Source organism: Pristiophorus japonicus, chromosome 2 (assembly GCF_044704955.1).
Source record: "Pristiophorus japonicus isolate sPriJap1 chromosome 2, sPriJap1.hap1, whole genome shotgun sequence".
NCBI lineage: Eukaryota > Metazoa > Chordata > Chondrichthyes > Pristiophoridae > Pristiophorus > Pristiophorus japonicus.
This window is the reverse complement of record NC_091978.1, coordinates 74,200,517-74,220,016: the sequence shown is the minus strand read 5'-3', so window position 1 is coordinate 74,220,016 and position 19,500 is coordinate 74,200,517. Positions and strand designations below refer to the sequence as shown.

The window sequence follows — 19,500 nt, the reverse complement described above, 5'->3', positions numbered from 1 at the left end:
GCAGATTCAATTGTGGCTTTCAAAAGGGAATAGAATAATTACCGGAAGAGAAAAAATTGCAGGGCTACAGGGAAAAGGAGTGGAAATGGGACTAGCTGAAGTGCTCTTGCAGAGAGCCAGCATGGGCTCGATGGGCTGAATGGACTCCTTCTGTGCTATAACCATTCTATGAAATTCTGGGCCAATTAATAACTGAGGAATGCAATTGCCTGAATGATACGCCTGATGAACATACCACATCATGAGAATGGCACATTGGTCTTTGAGAATTCATACTTCATTTAGTGTACAATGTACTCCTTATAATTTAGTAACCTTTTGCACTAAAATTAAATTATCCAGTAATTATCAGATAAATTAATTTAAGTGACTTTGTACTAAGAGCAATTGACTGTTCCTCCTCTGTCTTGGAGTTGCTTGAGGAGTGTCTTGAATCAATAATCGTATTCTCTTTGGGTTTCCATACACATTAAATTAGCATCCTTTTTAAGAACATAAATAGGAGTAGGCCATTTAGCCCCTTGAGCCTGATTCAATAAGATCATGGCTGATCTTTGTACCTCAACTCCATTTTCCCGCCCAATTGTAAGGGGAGCTTGGGGTGTGGGTTCGAATCCACACTCCCCTGAGGTTCTGTACGTGCGATTTATGAGGATGGGTGAGTAACAAGACACCAGACACAGTGGGTAAGAGTGCAAAATGGCTAATGCTGTTTATTTAGAATAGTAAACACAAAGATAGAGGGCATAGGAAGAGGTCGTAAATAGCAGTAATGGCACAATCTCACTCAACAACAGGGAAGGGGAAGATAAGACGTTGAAACATTCCACTCACACACAACCCCACTTCCCACTTTTACCCTACTTACCAATTCCTATCCTAAATTGAGTCTGTGAGGGGGTTTAGGCTATACTCTCAATCCTATCAACTCTGGGGTTCTGGGAGCACTTATTTCAGCTTGGGGTCCCTCTCGGGTGGGTTTTACATTGGTTGGTCGGTTCGGTTTTCCTCCTAGATGTTGCGTCGGTTTCTTCTCTTTGCCTCTCGGTTGGCTCCTACACAAAAAGCTGCTGGAGTTAAGCACACCTTCCCCAGAGTGAGGGCCCTGTGAAGAGCTGACTCAACTCCCCTTTAACTCAACTCAACCACAATGAAAACTGACTCCCACCTTCTTAACTCAACTCTACAACTCAATGCAAAAAGCTGACTCCAAACTCCAACCTCCAACTCCCAACTTCCCAAAAGCTCTGTGTTTTTGCAGCTTTTCTTATAGTCCGTTCATCTTCGTGCCAAAACTGCATGCCATTGTCTTGGGTCTTCCTTGAATAAAATGGGGTGTGAATGGCAGTTCGATGTGTATCGATCTGTCTGGAATGGGAGATTAGCCACACCTCCTGCATCCTGTCGCTCGCTGATGGGGTGAATGAAGATGATTGTTCACTATCTCGACAGAGGTGCCACTCTGTCTGGGCTGGCCAAAATGATCGCATCAGACCTGTGGGCCTTTGTTTAATTATTTAAACTGATACCCTTTGTGTTGCCTTGTGTATTACTGGGGAAATTTTGCCTGGACATGTTGCCTCTTCTGTGAGGGTTTTTACACGAAAAGCTGGAGAAATGTCCTTTTAAAATATAAAGTTGCCTTGTATCCATTTTCCTGGAAGAACCGAATGTACACCCTTTCCCCCTTACGGTAGCTGGCTCATCCCCTGTCTGGTTCCGTGCCCCTGCAACACTGTCTGCTACTGTACAGGGTGGCCAGAGTCCCATCATCCTCCGCGGTTTACAGGCTGTTGGCTGCAGTTGATCATTTTAAACATGCATCTTCCCATTCTCCCTGCCACATGTCTCCGTGGTTCGTTTTGCAGAACCTTACAGTCCCCATAACCGTTGACTCCCCTATATTTCAAAAATCTATCTCTCACCACTGTAATATATTCAATGACTCAGCTTCCACTGCTCTCTGGGGTAGAGAATTCCAAAGATTCACAACCTCTCTCTCTTTTAAATGGGCGACCCCTTATTCTGAAACTATGCCCCCTAGTTCTAGATTCCCCCACGAGGGGAAACATCCTCTCTAAATCTACCCTGTCAAGCCCCCTCAGAATCTTTGGCATACAATGCCTTCAAAGCCTTACAACTGTGACATTAAAAATATTCTGGTGCTAAGGAAATCCCAAATGCAAGTCCTTTGAAGTAATAAATACTGTTAATAAGGCTGACTGTTTCAAATAAATGTTTGTCAAAATTCTGAAACAGGGTCCAATTTGGAGATAACTTTTGTTCGATTCACCAATGGTGATACAGATTTCTCACATAATGCACTTTCATTTAGTTACTGGAATCTATGCAAATTTGTAACTTGCTATTTGATATTTGGAGCTATGACAATGCTAAAAGCCAGTTTGTGGATGCTCCTATCTGTGAACTTACTTCTTGCTCGTCCATCCTGAAAATGTCCTCTTTCACTCTGGTAGTGTTGGCATGGATACAACCTGTGGAACAAGGCTGCAGAAAGGATTGCATCAGGTTTTTTTTTATTTGATAACTCCCCAAAAAGCTTGCTCGGCCTATTGAAGAAATTAGGATCATTTGTTTCATATTTGGCTTTTTCATTTCTTATGTGTCAACTCCAGATACTAGACTGAGGGTTTGAATCACTGGGTAATCTAGTAATGTTTACTGGACATCTGGCACAACATAGATTCCTTGTTACAAAAACAGAAATGGCTGGAAATACTCAGTAGGTCAGGCAGCATCTGTGGAGAGAGAAACAGAATGAACATTTCAGGTCGATGACTTTTCGTCAGAGCTCTTGTTTTCTTGCTCCTCTACTTTCTGTTTTTCAGATAACTTACCAAGTACATTCCTGGTCAATACTAAGAATTTTTGTCAATAACTTTGGTGATGGTTTCTTAGTTGTTAGATCTTCCAGGTACCAAGATTCTGGAATGAATGTCAGTCTTTCCCTTGTCGATCTTGAACTCAATGGGGATTTTCTTAAACAACATTTCTGTGCCCAATTTCTGTTGTCTTGTTTTACTCAGCAATGCATATTTTTGCTCGTTTTCTTGAATGGAGTTGGCTGCTTTCTATTTTTACCATACCAATGGAAATGCGCTTTCTTCTGGCACTTGTAGCACAATGTGTCTCTAGCAAGGTACACATCTCTGGGGAATGGTGCTAAATGCTCACAACTGTTACAGACTTCTGGTTTATCGATGAGATTCTCTCTAGTGATGGCTTTAATTCAGAAGGTACTCTGGCTGAGATTTGTTTGCAGCTTGCTTGCATGACTTGTTTCTTTTAAACAACTTCACCCTGTCTTGCCATTTGTGTTGTCTGCTTAAATGCGAGGTTAGGTGCAAGATAAATCGAGTATACTAAATGGTGATGGGTACACTAAATGAGTGGAGGGGTCTCAGCCTCCAGACGGGCTTGAACTTCCTCCTCCTCTCTCCAGAGCAGTGAATTTGTGTGGAAATGGGGCATGTGAGTGCAGAGATGCACCTGTAGTGGCGCCCCTGTTAATGAGGTATCCTCCCAAGCCCTGGCAGGGTCAGGGCATTAGCTGCAATCCTGGCATAATGACTGAGATAAGAACATAAATAGGAACAGGAGTAGGCCATATGGCCCCTCGAGCCTGCTCCGCCATTCAATAAGATCATGACTGATCTGATCATGGACTCAGCTCCACTTCCCTGCCCGCTCTCCATAACTCCTTATCCCCTTATCGTTTACAAACTGTCTATTTCTGTCTTAAATTTATTCAATGTCCCAGCTTCCATAGTTCTCTGAGGCAGCGAATTCCACAGATTTACCACCTCTGAGAAGAAATTCTTCCTCATTTCTGTTTTAAATGGGCGGCCCTTATTCTAAGATCATGCCCTCTAGTTCTAGTCTCCTCCATCAGTGGAAACATCCTCTCTGCATCCAGCTTGTCAAGCCCCCTCATAATCGTATACGTTTCGATAAGATCACCTCTCATTCTTCTAAATTCCAATGAGTAGAGGCCCAACCTACTCAACCTTTCTTCATAAGTCAACCCTCTCAACTCTGGAATCAACCTAGTGAACCTTCTCTGAACTGCCTCCAAAGCAAGTATATCCTTTTGTAAATATGGAAACTAAAACTGCACGCAGTATTCCAGGTGTGCCTCACCAATACCTTATATAGCTGTAGCAAGACTTCCCTGCTTTTATACTCCATCCCCTTTGCAATAAAGGACAAGATACCATTGGCCTTCCTGATCACTTGCTGTACCTGCATTCTATCCTTTTGTGTTTCATGCAAAAGTACCCCCAGGTCCCGCTGTACTGCGGCACTTTGCAATCTTCATTTAAAAAATAACTTGCTCTTTGATTTTTTTTCTGCCAAAGTGCAGATCACAGCCATAGGATTTTATATCTTTGTTCTGGATGAGATTGTCCTGTTTAAATTTATATCCCACACCGAACGACTGTTGGGGAAATTCAATTGCTGACATCAGCTGTTTTCAACTAGCACTGTGACTGCAAAACAAAAACTAATGTTACAGCAGTAAAACTACTCAAATGCCAGGAATATCCTTAGTACTTTAATATTAACCCTGTGTACAACAACAACTTGTAAATATATAGTGCCTTTAATGTAGTAAAATGTCCCAAGGCGTTCAACAGCAGTGTTACAAGACACAACAAATAAATTTGACATCGAGCCACACAAGAAGAAATTACGGCAGATGACCAAAAGCTAGGTCAAAGAGGTAGGTTTTAAGGAGCGTCTTAAAGGAGGAAAGAGAGGTGGAGAGGTGGAGAGGTTTAGGGAGAGAGTTCCAGAGCTTGGGACCAAGGTAGCTGAAGGCACGGCCATCAATGGTTGAACAATTATAATCAGGGATGTTCAGGAGGGCAGAATTTGAGGAGCACAGACATCTTGGGGGGGGGGGGGGGTTTGGAGCTGTGAGGCTGAAGGAGATTAGAGATAGGGCCATGGAGTGATTTGTAGCTAAAATGTAAATACTTCATCGCAACTTTTGCCCATGCTGGCAAACCCTCTTTCCCATTCTCTGTCTTGTTTGTAATTTTCTAGTTTTAAATGAACAACCATATCAAGCCCTCAAGCCATCTCGAAGCACAACACAACCAATTAGCTCTGAGGTGCAGTCACTCTTGTATTGTGGGTGAATGTAGGCCAATTGTGCACCACAAGGCCCCACATGCAACACATTGAGATGAGTGACCAGTTTGTCTATTTTGTTGGTGTTTGAGAGAGAAGCATTGGCCAGAATATCAGGGGAACTCGATGCTCTTTAAATACTGACTTCCTTTACATGTAAGTAGATGCGCCCTTAGATAAATGTTACCCTTTTTCACACAGTTTAACCAGATTTTTTTACCAACCATTTTTTCTCCTAATAAATTAAGTTTCAAAACTTTCAAAGACTATCTTTTTCAGCTAATTGAAAGTTCATGATCTGGTGTTGTCAGTCTTTGGAAGAGTGCATTAATGGCCCCTAGAGCTTGACAGCATTAGAAAAGTTCATGGTGCCCTTGTAAGACTATAGTATTCAAGATATTAAAATCCTGAACATCTACTGTAAATGTTTTTAGTTTCATGTTACTACCCTGCCTTTTAACTGACTATTCCGCTGATTATCTCATGCTGAATCTTAGTCATGGCCCTCGCTTTATCTGTCCAATTTATGACGACGTGCACTGCAAGAGATCACTTGACAGAAGGGGTTCAACATACATTTAGTAATAAAATTGAATATGACGTGTTTCATCATATGATCTTGAACTTTTGAACAGTGTTTCAAGTAAGGGACTAATTAGTTGGCAACATTTTAAAAGTATGCTGTTAGTCCAAGGATTTCTTTGGAAACTTATTACTGCAAGATAGCTTACAAAATTCAACATGAGTACTAAATTGAGATTTTGCGTTACATAGAATATACAGCATAGAAACAGGCCATTCAGTCCAACTAGTAAATGCTGGCATTTATGCTCCACTACAGCCTAAAGAGATTGTTTGCTGCTTAGCAGTGACATCCTATCAGTAGCAGGACATCTATGACATCCCAAGACTTGGTGGTTTTCTCCATAATCAATAATTGCGCACAGCATTGTTCTGACAGATTATTTCTGGCACACTTGCTATTAATGTAAATAAAATTCACTAATTATTTGGAGGAGCCCTACTAAGCAGAGACAAAAAAGAGGCTCTGAACAGAAAAACATAGAAGAATGGAGATAGTCAGGAAAATTACAGTGGTGTACACAATATTTATTTGGTTCTCAGCCTTTATGTCTATGACTGGCTGTAAACTGCTGTGAATTAGTATAGTGATCTTTCATTATCTGGGGTCCGATTCAAATCCAAGCCAGACTGCTGAGGTAATAATACCATTTATGCCCTAAGTGTAAAGGTCCTTCCTGAATTGAGTTTTAGAACATTTAGGCCTAGAAATTTGGGTTGTTTGTGCCTTCGGGGGGGGACTAACAGGTCATAAATGACTTTTTGCCCGATAACTCATCGTGCTCCGCTCTGCTGCACTGGTGATGACGATGTCATCACATTGTGCAGCATCCTGATAGTGCCACAGATCCTAAATTGGGTATCGCCCCTGAAACTGTGGCAGGCGATGCCAGCGATAGCTTCAGGGAGCGTGTACAGGGCAGCCAGCTGCTCGCGACGTGCAAGCTAAAGGGAAGGTGTGGGCCATGCAGAAAAAAATTCATCCGATTGTTTGCTGTGCTTTGAATGCGGGGTCCGTGTCGCGATCGGTCAGCCTGGTACTCTGCTTGAGTACCCAACTGTCTGCATGGCACCCCCGCTCCCCAGTTGTCCAAGGAGGGCCATTTCTGCCAGTGCAGAGTTTGCAGCTTGGGTCCTTCACTTTAATTAAAGGAAGGGCCCTTCCTACGCGGCAGTGCTATGTGGTCGAGTACGTAGCTCTGCGCCCTGCTCCCTACACGTCTGCCCTGCTAGCGCCCCAGAAAGGAAGTGGAGTGCATTATTTGTGCTCCACTTCCTTTCGGGGGCGGTAATCCAAACTTCTGCACCTGACACATAATGTCCCGCTTCCTGGATGTTAACACCCCCAAACGGGGCACTCCAGAATTTTTCTCCCTTATTTTAGTGAACACCTTGCTTACTGAGACAAGGAACGGAATGGCAGTGCTGTGTTGTAATCACTTCTATCTAGGGCATCCAGTCATAAACCTAGCTGCAGAGTAAAGCTTCCTCAAACCTATCCCAACAATGTGCTTCAGCCCCAACTTTTCCCTTTGCACCAGCCATCTTGTAACATCTGTTTTTTTTACAATTTATTTCCAATTATCCTGCAGTTAAGAAGTTCTGTGTTTCATACCCATAGAGTTGTAGCTATCCAAAATGTATTTCGTATAGGAATCGGATAGCCAATAGAGAGAAGAGGGTTATTCTATTGATTTAAGATGGACTTTAAGCTCAGTGACAGAAGTGAAAGGACAGTGTACTAACTCAAAGTGCTAACAGTCCCCAAGTATGAGTAGTCTCAATCCAGTTTATGAATCCACAGAACAAAACTGGCCCTATTCAGCAAAAAATAGTACTTATTTGGTTGTTTACTGAGGGATACTGCAAAGAAAATTGGAAAAATTCACACAAGTGCAGTTGGGCTGTTCTTTGCGTGCACAAACTGACACAAATCGTTGGGGCAGATAAGAGGGTCTGAAACAAAAAGGTGCTGAAAATTGAGATGTTCTATTCCTGCAAGTGTGCAATTCAATGTGGATATCTGTAAAATCCATATTTAACTGGATTTGTAATAGACAGGTGGCCGTTATTATTTAATGGAATTCTTCAAGGAAATGGCTTGGTGTATGCAGTATATTTTAACTTTTAAAAACATTTAATATTTTATAAAATGCGATATAAAAAAACTTGTTGCAAAGATTATATCCTGACCATTCTGCCCTTTATACAGTTAAAAGGCTGAGAGCTGTCATGAGTCCTAATGAGGCCCCAAAAAAGCAAAATATCTTGCCAGAACTAAGGTAATTAACCTGGGAGGGAATTGACAATTTTACCATACTGGAGTCAAGGCTCCCATTGCAGCTGAACATCCTTTGTGGCCACTTTTCCTTCTATCCATGAAGGACTTTCAGATACCCCTAGTTGAGCAGCTGTGTGCCTCAGATAATGAAGCAGTTCATGCCCACATGCAACAAGACCTGGACGACATTCAGGCTTGGGCTGATAAGTGGCAAGTAACATTCACGCCACACAAGTGCTAGGCAATGACCATCAACAGGGGAGGGTCAAATCAATTCCTCTTGATACTCAATGACAGTACATCATCAAATACCCCACTATCAACATCTTGGTGGTCACGATTGACCTGAAACTTAACTGGACCAGCCACATAAATACTGTGACCACAAGAGCAGGTCCAAGGCTAGGTATTCTGTGGTGAGTGACTCACCTCCTGACTCCCCAAAGCCTTTCCACCACATTCAAGGCACTTGTCATGTGTGATGGAATACTGTCCACTTGCCTAAATGAGTGCAGCTCCAACAATGCTCAAGAAGCTCGACACCTTCCAGGACAAAGCAGTCTGCTTGATCTGCATGCCATCCACCATCTTAAACATTCACTCTCTCCACCACCAATGTGGCTACATGGTGTGCCAGCTACAAGATACACTGCAGCAATTCGCCAAGGCTTCTTCGACAGCACTTCCCAAACCCGTGACCTCTACTACCTAGAAGGAAAAAAGCAGCAGGTGCATGGGAATACCATCAGCTCCAAGTCACACACCAACCTGACATGGAAATATATTGTCATATCTTTATTGTCGCTGGGTCAAAATCCTAGAACCCCCTAACAACACTGTGGGAGTACCTTCACCACATGGACTGCAATGGTTCAAGAAGGCAGCTCACCACCATCTTCTCTTGGACAATAAATGCTGACCTTGCCAGTGATGCCCACATCCCAGGAACAAATTTAAAGAAAATCCTGAGATTTGGCTGGACCACCTCAATCTCTTTCGGGCCTCCTTCTGTTCTGCCAAAACTGCCGACTACTCCAGAATCATCCTGGAGACCAAAGATAATCCCTAACTTCTTGACGTACTTTGTCTTCTCTTCTAATTTTCAACCTTGGTGACATTCTCCACTTATTGGCCTTGGTGCTTCACTAAGGTTCTATTGATTTAAGGGACCTTTATTTTGATGCTTGTTCAGCTTAGATGACAGGACAGCAGCATCCATGAGCTGATTCTGTGTTTTTACAATGCTAAAATCAGCTCCTTTAGTTTGACAAGGGGGCATAACCTTAAAATTAGAGCTAGGCCGTTCAGGGGAGATGATCGGAAGCTCCTCTTCATACAAAGTAGAAATCAAGAACCCTCTCCCTCCAAAAGCTGTTGAGGCTAGGTCAAGTGAAAATTTCAAAACTGGGATTTATAGATTTTTGTTAAGCAAGGGTATTAAGGGTTACGGGACCAAGGCAGGTAAATGGAGTTAAGATACAGATAAGACTTGATCTTATTGAATGTGTCCGCACGTGCCCGAAGAGACCTCGTAAGTTCTGGGTTTAGGTGGCAAAACACATGTGCATAAAGCATCTGAGTAGCCTACACCCGTTCCTATGACAGCAGAATCATAAACCAACAAAAGAAAGCTGATTTTCAGCAGCGTAAACCTAGGGAGCTGGCACTCAGACATGTGTCCTCCATGCCCTGAGCTACAGAAGCACTAAATTTAAAAGCATCTATAAAATATTTGTTCAACCAACCAACCAACTAATACCTTTGAAACACATTGGAGAGGAGGAAAATTTTGAGCTTATGTGGAGCTAAAAGCAACAACGTGCTGTACAATACGTTCGCACCAGAGAAGGCGGTCATGTCCAAAGTTCCCTCTAATTTTAGTTTGTGCGCCATCCCTTTAAAGTTGTTGTGCGGTATCTTTTCCAGTGGCAACCGTTCGTGAGTGGTCTATGTGGGACTCCCCAATCAATGTATGGCCTCTCACCTTGGGGAATGTTGGTCATGTCTTCCATGATTACAAAAAAGTTATAGAAGCTGAAGAGAACCGAACATTGGGCCGTATATTGCAGCCTCTCCGGGTGCGTACGATGTCCGTACGTGCCCGAAGAGGCCCCGCAAGTTCTGGGTTTAGGCGTGCAAAGCGCATGCGCATAAACCCGGCACTTTCGATCTGTCAAATGTCTTTTGACAGTTAAAATGCATCCCCGAGAGTAGGACTTTGCGGGCGGAGATTTTTGCTAATTGCCCAGCAAATGTCCTTAAAACACTTGCGCCTGGCTGCTTTTACCAGCGTAGGAGTTTTAAGATATAGAAAAATTAAATGTTATCTCTAATATTTAAATTAAATTCCCTGTCCATTAAGGTAAGTTTATTTTTAACTCTATTAAAACATTTTCAAAAAAAGTTTTTTTCCTAAACATTCAATTTCAATTAACTTTTTATTTATTGTGTTGTGTTTTGGGTGGTATTCTCATTGATAGTAATTGGAGTTCGTGCAAACGGAACTTACCATTATCATCAATAAGAATACTCCATGTTCATTGGTGGTCCAGGCCCATGTGATTCCAGGATGCGCTTACGTTCCTGGGATGCGTGGGCCTCTACGCTGGGTTGCACATCTAGGCCTCGGACAGGAAATGTTCATTCCTCCGGGACCACCAGGTACTTTCGTAAAAAAAAATTTGGTCGGCGGCATCTGCCTGCGGGGAAGCCTCCGGCCGCAATTTTGGCCCATTGTCCTCTTGTGTTATATTTGAATGTGGTGTAAAATTGTTTCTTCAGTTCTTAAGGGTTGACATTGAAATGAACCTTTTTTCAAACATCATGCAACCACATGCAAAAAGCAAATGCTTATTAGACTGATTTTTTTTTTTCTAGTGAAACCAGATCCTCCAGAGATAATTGAAGTAAATACAATTCCTGACTCCCCTCGCAGACTGGAAGTTAAATGGAGGAATCCATTGTCATGGCCTGAGCCAGATTCTATCCCACTCAAGTACTTCCTGAGGTACAAGCCAGTCATTCTGGAAGACTGGCAACATGTGAGTGCTTTTGTCCCTTATTTCAGCTACACCTTGTAAACTGTAAATTGTATTTCTTTTGCAGTAGTGTCATTTAATCATTTTTCTTAATGTTTTAGTGCATTTTAATTAAACAAGGAAATTATTCATATGGGTTACTAAAGGGTTGACCTTCCCCTCCCTGAGTTGTGGGGAGTAATTTGCACAGAGGCTGCAGGAGTTGTACCTGGTGGTGATCAAGAACTGAGCACCCTCTGGTGCATCATCTGAACTCTGCAGGCATGCTCCGGGTGAGCGTGGACACACTTGGTTAGAACTGGCCACAGCTCTGAAGAGAAGGAAACATTTGGTTGTATCCTGTGCCTTGAAGGTGGAATTTATCTTAAAGGGACATACACAGTGGAAGTCCCATAAAAGAGAGTGATTTTTCAGAATTTCCTATTGCATAGAACATTGCTCATCTGCTTTTCTTTCTCATTTAAACAAAAAAGGGGTCTCTGCCTGGAGCGGTGTGCTATCTGGAGTGTGATATTTGTGCACACTGGTATATCATTTTTAATATGTTACACATAGATATTTAAGATAGATAATCAAACCATTTGGCTTCACAGGATCATACTTAAGTCATGAAAGTAGGTTTTGAAAGGTACAATGATTCCCTTCAGAAATATCTCTCAAAGGGACAATAAATCTGTTTGACAGATACAATGTTGAATCATTAGAAACTCAACAGTGAGATGCAATTTTGAAACCCAATCTTACTGATATTTCCATTCAAGCCGACCCTGAAGACTGGGTTTGTTTAGTCTTTGCCCAACTGGTTTGCCTGTGCGAAGGAGAGGAAAGTAGCTGGAGTGAGGGGTGAGAAAATAGTCCTCAATTATATCTACGGAAATATCCATCAGCTTGATAATCCCATCTTTGGAGCTGAGGTGGATTCTCTCACTAATTTGGCAATAGAAGAGGCAAAAGAGGAAGTAAAGGTCTAAAGAAATGACAATAGAACTAACAATTATACAAAAATAGTGACGCAATCATTAATTGTAGTCTTCAGTAAGTGTTTACTCGGGCCCAAAGATGGAGCCTAAATGGATGGGCTGTATTGGTTAAAATATGAATATCAAGAAATGTCTGAGCGCACTGGATACAGTAAAGGCTATGAGCCCCGACAACATCCCGACTGTAGTGCTGAAGACTTGTGCTCTAGAACTAGCAGCGCCTCGAGTCAAGCCATTCCAGTACAGCTACAACACTGGCATCTACTTGATAAAGTGGAAAATTGCCCAGGTGTGTTCTGTCTACAAAAAGTAGGACAAATCCAATCCGGCCAATTACTGCCCAATCAGTCTACTCTCAATCATTAGTAAAGTGATGGAAGGGGTCATTGACAGTGCTATCAGGTGGCACTTACTCACCAATAACCTGATCACTGATGCTCAATTTGGGTTTTGCCAGGCTCCAGACTGCATTACCGCCTTGGTCCAAACATGAAAAAGGGCTGAATTCCAGAGGTGAAGTGAGATTGACTGCTCCTGACATTAAGGCAACATTTGACTGAGGAGCTCTAGTAAAATTGAAGTAAATGGGAATCGGGTGGAAAACTCTCCACTGACTGGATTGTTGGAGGTCAATCATCTCAGCCCCAGGACAATGCTGCAGGAGTTCCTCAGGGCAGTGTCCTAGGCCCAACCATCTTCAGCTGCTTCATCAATGACCTTCCCTCCATCATAAGTTTAGAAGTGGTGATGTTCGTTGTTTGCATAGTGTTCAGTCACATTCACAATTCCTCAGATAATGAAGCAGTCTGTGTCTGCATGCAGCAAAACCTGGACAACATTCAGGCTTGGATTGTTAAGTGGCAAGTAACATTTGCGCCACAAAAGTGCTAGGCAATGACCATCTCCAACAAGAGAGAGTCTTCACCGCCCCTTGAAATTCAATGGCATTAACATCGCTGAATCCCCCGCCATCAACATCCTAGAGGTTACGACTGACCATACACTCATCTGAACCAACCACATAAATACTGTGGCTACTGGAGGTGGTCAGAGGCTGGGTATTCTGTGGTGAGTGACTCACCTCTTAAGTCCCTAAAGTCTTTCCAACATCTACAAGGCACATGTCAAGAATGAGATGGAATACTCTCCACTTGCCTGGATGAGTGCAGCTCCAGCACCACGCAAGAAACTCGATACCATCCAGGACTAAGCAGCCCGCTTGATCAGCACTGCACCATCACCTTAAACATTCACTCCCTCCTTCACTGGCGCAACGTGGCTGCAGTGTGCACTATCTACAAGATGCACTGTAGCAACTCGCCATGGTTTGACAGCACCTCCCAAACAACCTCTACTGCCTAGAAGAACACGAGCAACAGGCACATGGGAAAACCACCACCTCCAAGTTCCCCTTCAAGTCACACACCATCCTGATCGGGAAATATATCACCATTCCTTGTCACTGGGTCAAAGTCCTGGAACTCCCTCCCTGATAACATTGTGGGAGAACCATCACCACATGGACTGCAGCAATTCAAGAAGGTAGCTCATCACCACCTTCTCATTGGCAATTAGGGATGGGCAATAAATGCTAGCCTCACCAGTGATGCCCATATCCCATGAATGAATAAATAAAAAAAAAATAGAATTTCTCTAGCGGCTTTGTGAATAATTGTGGTAAATATAGGTAAATAGTTCAGTATCACCCTCTGTGGTACTGAATCTTACAGAACTGCTGATCTGTGGTCTGTGCAGAGTTAGCACATTTTAGTCTGAGCAGCAGTTGGAGAGCTACAATTTGCCTCAGCCCCTTTAGGCTAAATAGGGGAAGAATCAGTAAGGACTCTAGCTGCTGTTCACTATCCAGCGACCCCTGTTAGAAAGTGTACTCTAAAGCATAGGATTGAGTTTGGCTTTGATCCCCTGTATTGTTGAATAGCCTTTCCAAGAGCACTGTCTAGGCTCACACAAAAGAATCATCACTTGGGTGGGGTACTGGAGGGCTATCCGTCCCCATAGAATTGCACCCGACCAAGAGTAAGCTCCTTCAGACGATGAGTGGAGGACGTTGGACCAAACGCATGGGACAGTCAACATATAATTGTTTTAGTGCCAGCAGCATTTTCAGAAGAACACAAGTTTAGGAACTGGCCATAACACATTACATGGCAAGCAGACATTAAGTGGGATCACATCTCCTTTAAGAAAAAGCACAAATAATTAAATATGATGAAATATTGAATTTACTTAACTAGGCCCTTAAAAGGGCAAAGTGAGCCCCATAGTTAGGTGCAATTTATTATCCATCAAATACTTTTAAATGTTTGGCATGTATAACAAATTGATCATGCACACAGGATGAATGAGCTATATCTAGTCATCAGTTCTGTAATGAATTAACTGAAACACAAGACGCAATGGCAAGAGACACTGCACCAGGCATGACTTTGATTTAATGTTTTTCACTAAAAGAATACTTCAAAAATGTAATCTACTATCAAATTGATGCATTTTCATATCCCTTACTTTATGCAGTTTTTTTTTTTAAACCAATACATCCTAGAAGATAAATGAGTGATTTCCATGGAAACAGTTTCAGACTGAAGCCCAGGACAATGTGCACAAGAACAAAGGAGTAAAATAAAGGTTAAAGAACAAGACCGAAAAGGGAGATGTGACAGTTGAGCATTAAGGCAACATATTTTAGTCTGGGATTGGGTGACATCAGATACCTTGCCCAAGTTGCGAAGGGATTTGGGCCCTTTCAGGACCATCTGGATGTCAGTCTGCGGTGATAACGATCATACATCTCTTGGTAGGAATAATGGCTACCTGCCAAAACTGTATTATTAATGCACACTCGGCAAAATGACATTAGCATGGTTTTTATCCCTTGTGTAGTGCTGCTTGATGCAGAAATCGTCTCCTAGAAGGGGGGGAGGGAAGGGGAAGGAAAGACTTTCATGAGATAGCTGTCACAGGAGACAGCTGAATAACTGTTTTTTTGCAATGCTAATGGTTCCGCAATGCACTGGGTATTGATTGCCCATTAATCTGACTGCTGAGGGTTGGGCAAAGTGACTTTTGGCAGCAGCACAAAGCCTTTAAGAAACAGACCCAGGAAGAGAGAGAGAAAAAAATACATCTGAGGCATGTGACTTTGTAAGTATGTGGCTACGGCCAGATTAAAGAAATGTGCAGTTCTTTGATATAACCTCCACATTGGCATTTTCCATTTTTAAATGACCCTTAGACGATCGGAGCTATTGTAGTCCAGATGATATAGTTTAACTCCCAGGCTTTTGAGCATTGCATCTCTGAATTAAATTGCTAAATATTTACAAATGTTATTTACTCAAGAAACAAAACCTTTCTCTGTTATAAAGTGCAATTTATTTTATCAAATTGCTTCAGTTCTTAAAATATATAGCTAAATAGCTAAATAAAATACATGCAATTTTATCCTTTTATAATGTGTAAATTATTTTTTGAAGAAAAACAGGTTTGGAAAATTTCCCAATCTTAGCCAAGATCATGATATGAGTGCTACATTGCTCCTGGGCCATGGTTTCCACCCCATGCAGTGATCCCTACTGCAAAGTATGTGCGTGTGCAGATATTGGGTGAGGACAAACTCAGGTTTGGATAAGAACATAAGAAATAGGAGCAGGAGTCATTTGGCCCCTCGAGCCTGCTCCGCCATTTAATAAGATCATGGCTGATCTGATCATGGTCTCAGGTCCACTTCCCCGCCTGCTCCCCCATAACCCTTTATTTCCTTATCTCTCAAAATTCTGTCTATCTCCGCCTTAAATATATTCAATGACCCAGCCTCCACAGCTCTCTGGGACAGAGAATTCCACAGATTTATAACCCTCAGAGAAGAAATTCCTCCTCATCACAGTTTTAAATGGGCGTCCCTTTATTCTGAGACTTTGGGCTCAATTTTCCCCGAGCACATTTTCTGGCATATTGCCAGAGTTGCACCGCTTAATTCGGTAAATAAAAGCACCAAAAAAATATCTCTGAAGTTTCCCCGATGTTTGAGCTGTAATCTGCAGCTGTGCAGTGTGGCCAGTCGCTGCAGTGGAGCCTGCGCAGGAAAAAGGAGCCAGGCCTTCTGCGCATGCGCGGGGGAAAACACTAATATTCTTGACGTCGCTGAAATGGCCGCGCATGCGCACTAGAGCTCCCCAAATGTCTTTTGTCCTCTCCTCTCCCTTCTCTTCCCCCCCCCCCCGCCCCCTTGAGTCTTGTGACCCCTCTCTCCCTTCCCCCTCCCCCTCCCCGGGCACCAAGCCTTCAGATCGGTTGTCTGCGACTCTCTCCGGTCCCCGAGTGAAGTGCCTTCCTGGTCCGCTGTGGTGAGTACCTTCCTGGTCTGCTGTGGCCCCCGAGTGTGTGCCTGCAGGTCAGTTTGCTCCCTCCCTTCCTCTCCCGCCAAGCCTCTCCGGTCCCCGAGTGAGTGCCAGTCCCGCTCGCTTCCCGCCCCGGGCCCAGGCCAGATGGCCTCTGATTTACTTACCTGTGTCGATTTTTTAACTCTCCGCAAGGGTTTTCTCGAGAGGCCATATACGCTGGCCTAAGTAGAAATGGAATAACTATCAGCTGGCCAAAGTTGCCTAAATGGCCAGAATTGGCATGGGTGGCTGGTAACACCCACTTTTGAGGAAAAAAAACTTTCCTATAAAGAAACGTAACTGAATGAGTTACGCTGGTGCAAATTGAGTGGGGAAACTGGGGATTTTTAAGTTAGGCCAGAAAAAGCAGCCTATTCCAAAAAAAACGGGCACAAATACTGGGGAAAATTGAGCCCTACGTCCCCTAGTTTTAGTTTCCCCTATGAGTGGAAATATCCTCTCTCTACCCACCTTGTCTAGCCCCCTCATTATCTTGTATGTTTCGATAAGATCACCTCTCATTCTTCTGAACTTCAATGAGTATAGGCTCAACTAGCCTCATAAATCAACCCTCTCCTCTCCGGAATCAACCTAGTGAACCTGCTCAGAACACCTCCAATGCAAGTATATCTTTCCTTAAATACGGAGACCAAAACTGTATGCAGTACTCTAGGTGCAGCCTCACCATAACCCAGTGCAGTTGTAGTAGGACTTCTCTGCTTTTATACTCGCTTCCCCTTGCAATAAAGGTCAACATTCCATTTGCCTTCCTGATTACTTGCTGTACCTGCATACTAACTTTTTGTGTTTCATGCACACGGCCCCCAGGTCCCTCTGTACTGCAGCAATTTGCAAATTTGGATGTGATGCCCGAACCCCACTTTCCTCATCCCAGTTATTGCATGTGACCATTTGGATAAGACAGGGGAGGACAACTAACAGCTCATACAATATCTTAAAGCAAGTCAACACCTTCATGCAAGAAGGTGCAAAAGTGGGAGGGAAGGGGAACTAAAAATATTTCCTGGGTATTGTCATTTGAAACCTTGGGCAGGTTCATGTTCTATTGATATTACACACAGTACAAAGACGGAAACAAAAAAATCTACACAGTTTAGCAAAGGAAAACTTGTGGTATCTCCTAGAGATGTTAATTGGGGTCATATTTAGTCATTTCTTTTTGGCTAAATAAATATTTACAAAGTGTGGTAATACTGACTAAATGCTGCCATAAATTGTTTAGAAAGTAACCAATAACCATTTTAAATAGTCAAATGATTATACAGTGAGTTTAAATGGTTACAGGTTCTTTTCTATAGAAACAATGCGTAACTTGCAGTAATTATTTTTCCGCTTTCTAATTCATTCTTCCCTTCTCCTGTAGCTGCTGGACTCACAATGGAGGCACAGTTCTATAGACACTAGCTGTCTCCATTACTTTAATTTAAGACTCTAAGCGGTAGATTTTGACTTTGCGCGATAGTGTAAAATGGATGATAGTGAGTCACCAGCCCGTTTTAATTCCAAGTGTCAACAGGCAACATGATCTGGGGAGAGGGGCAAAATCACAGCTAAGCCTGATCCTGTGCTCTCCTAATGCCTACACATGCCTGCTTTCCACTCCGTAATGACCACGAGTTGCAATCTTGCCTGATTCAAATTTGCCTGATCTTTTTCACTCCCTAGCGCAGTGATACTGAAAAGCAATTGTAGCATGCCTATTGGCTCTAGCCAGCTAACTCAACACAGACTGGAACGTTAAACCTGGGACCTTCCTTGTCTGAATGGCTCAGTTCCATATTGGCTATTCCACTTACCAACTGAGCCAAAGGGGGAACTTATAAATTGCCATAATTATCTCTTTCAGCACTGAACGTCTTTTTTAGCTTTGAAGGCACACACCTGTTGTGTCATAAAACATCTGCCAGACTGATGTTCTGCACTATTTTAGGGAGGAAAGTTCTGATGTAAAATTAGAGAAATGTATAAATGCAGAATAAGTACTGCAGAGCTGAAGTAATGGAATTTTCCATCTGTGTTTAAAATGGGAACACTTGTCTATTCATGAAAATAGCACTGCAAACCTTGAAAAAGAGAATGATTGTACTTTTTTTTACTGTAAGCTTCATGGGACACAAAAGAAGAGGCTGACAAATAGAACAGGATCCCTCATATGAAAGCAATATGTTCCCACATATCAATTTTTCAAAAGAATCGCAAGCATAGTGCAAAACCACCAGAAGTTTTAACGCCGGATGTGATTCTGGTAATATTTTACTACAACTCAAATGACTGTGAACTCAAGTCACTCACATTATGGAAGCATAGAGGAAACATTCTGAAATGCTTAAGCATTTAAACCCCCCCAAAATTAAAGGTTTGGTAGGGGGAGGCTCCAATAGTATAGAAACGGATTGCTAAGGAGAGCGTAGCTGAAATAAAATGCTTCAGACAGTTCTTGGTATATGAACCCTGTTCTATTGCCATCCAAACCTACAGCACATAGCAGAATTCCAATGTATTTGCAGATATTTTCTTATTTCTTACTTCCCTTAGCTTAATGTTATATTGACTGCTCCATAAAAATAATAGTCTGGTTATAATTTAACATTCTATATTTTAGCATATTTCTCAGAAGTTTCCCCCTTCTAATTTTCTCCTCCCCTTTTCTAAAGGAGCTAATTCATGATGAGGTAAAATTCTATGTGGGTGGCCATTTTTCGGTGTCTTGCCCAAGTGTTTCATCCGTGTGCCTGCTCAATGGTTGCTGATAAGCTATTCAACTGTGAGAAGATCACAGTTAAGCTCAATCCTGTCTTGAGCATCCTCCCAGATGTCCACTGGGAACTCAGTCCTCCAGGACCTTATTCAAAGTGGTCAGTCTTCATTTGTGAGCCTAGTCAGTTAGTGCTGTTTGTTTACGATAGGGATGAAGGGGCCATCACAGCCAAACTGGATCCTGTCCTCATTTGAAATTGGCACATGTGCACTTTCCATTAGAGGTCACTAAATAGCGATGAGACACAAACTCTGTCTGATCTTTTACCCTCCCTAACCCAGGG

At 42.6% G+C, this 19,500-nt stretch overlaps 1 protein-coding gene across 1 annotated transcript in view; it reads left to right on the top strand.

Annotated features, from left to right (window-relative positions):
• Positions 1–19,500, top strand: part of cntfr (ciliary neurotrophic factor receptor) — a 258,091-nt gene that overhangs the window by 169,987 nt on the left and 68,604 nt on the right. The window contains exon 6 of the mRNA XM_070862387.1: positions 10,898–11,061. Coding sequence (XP_070718488.1) covers positions 10,898–11,061 — 164 coding nt within the window. The remainder of the gene's footprint in view (positions 1–10,897; positions 11,062–19,500) is intronic.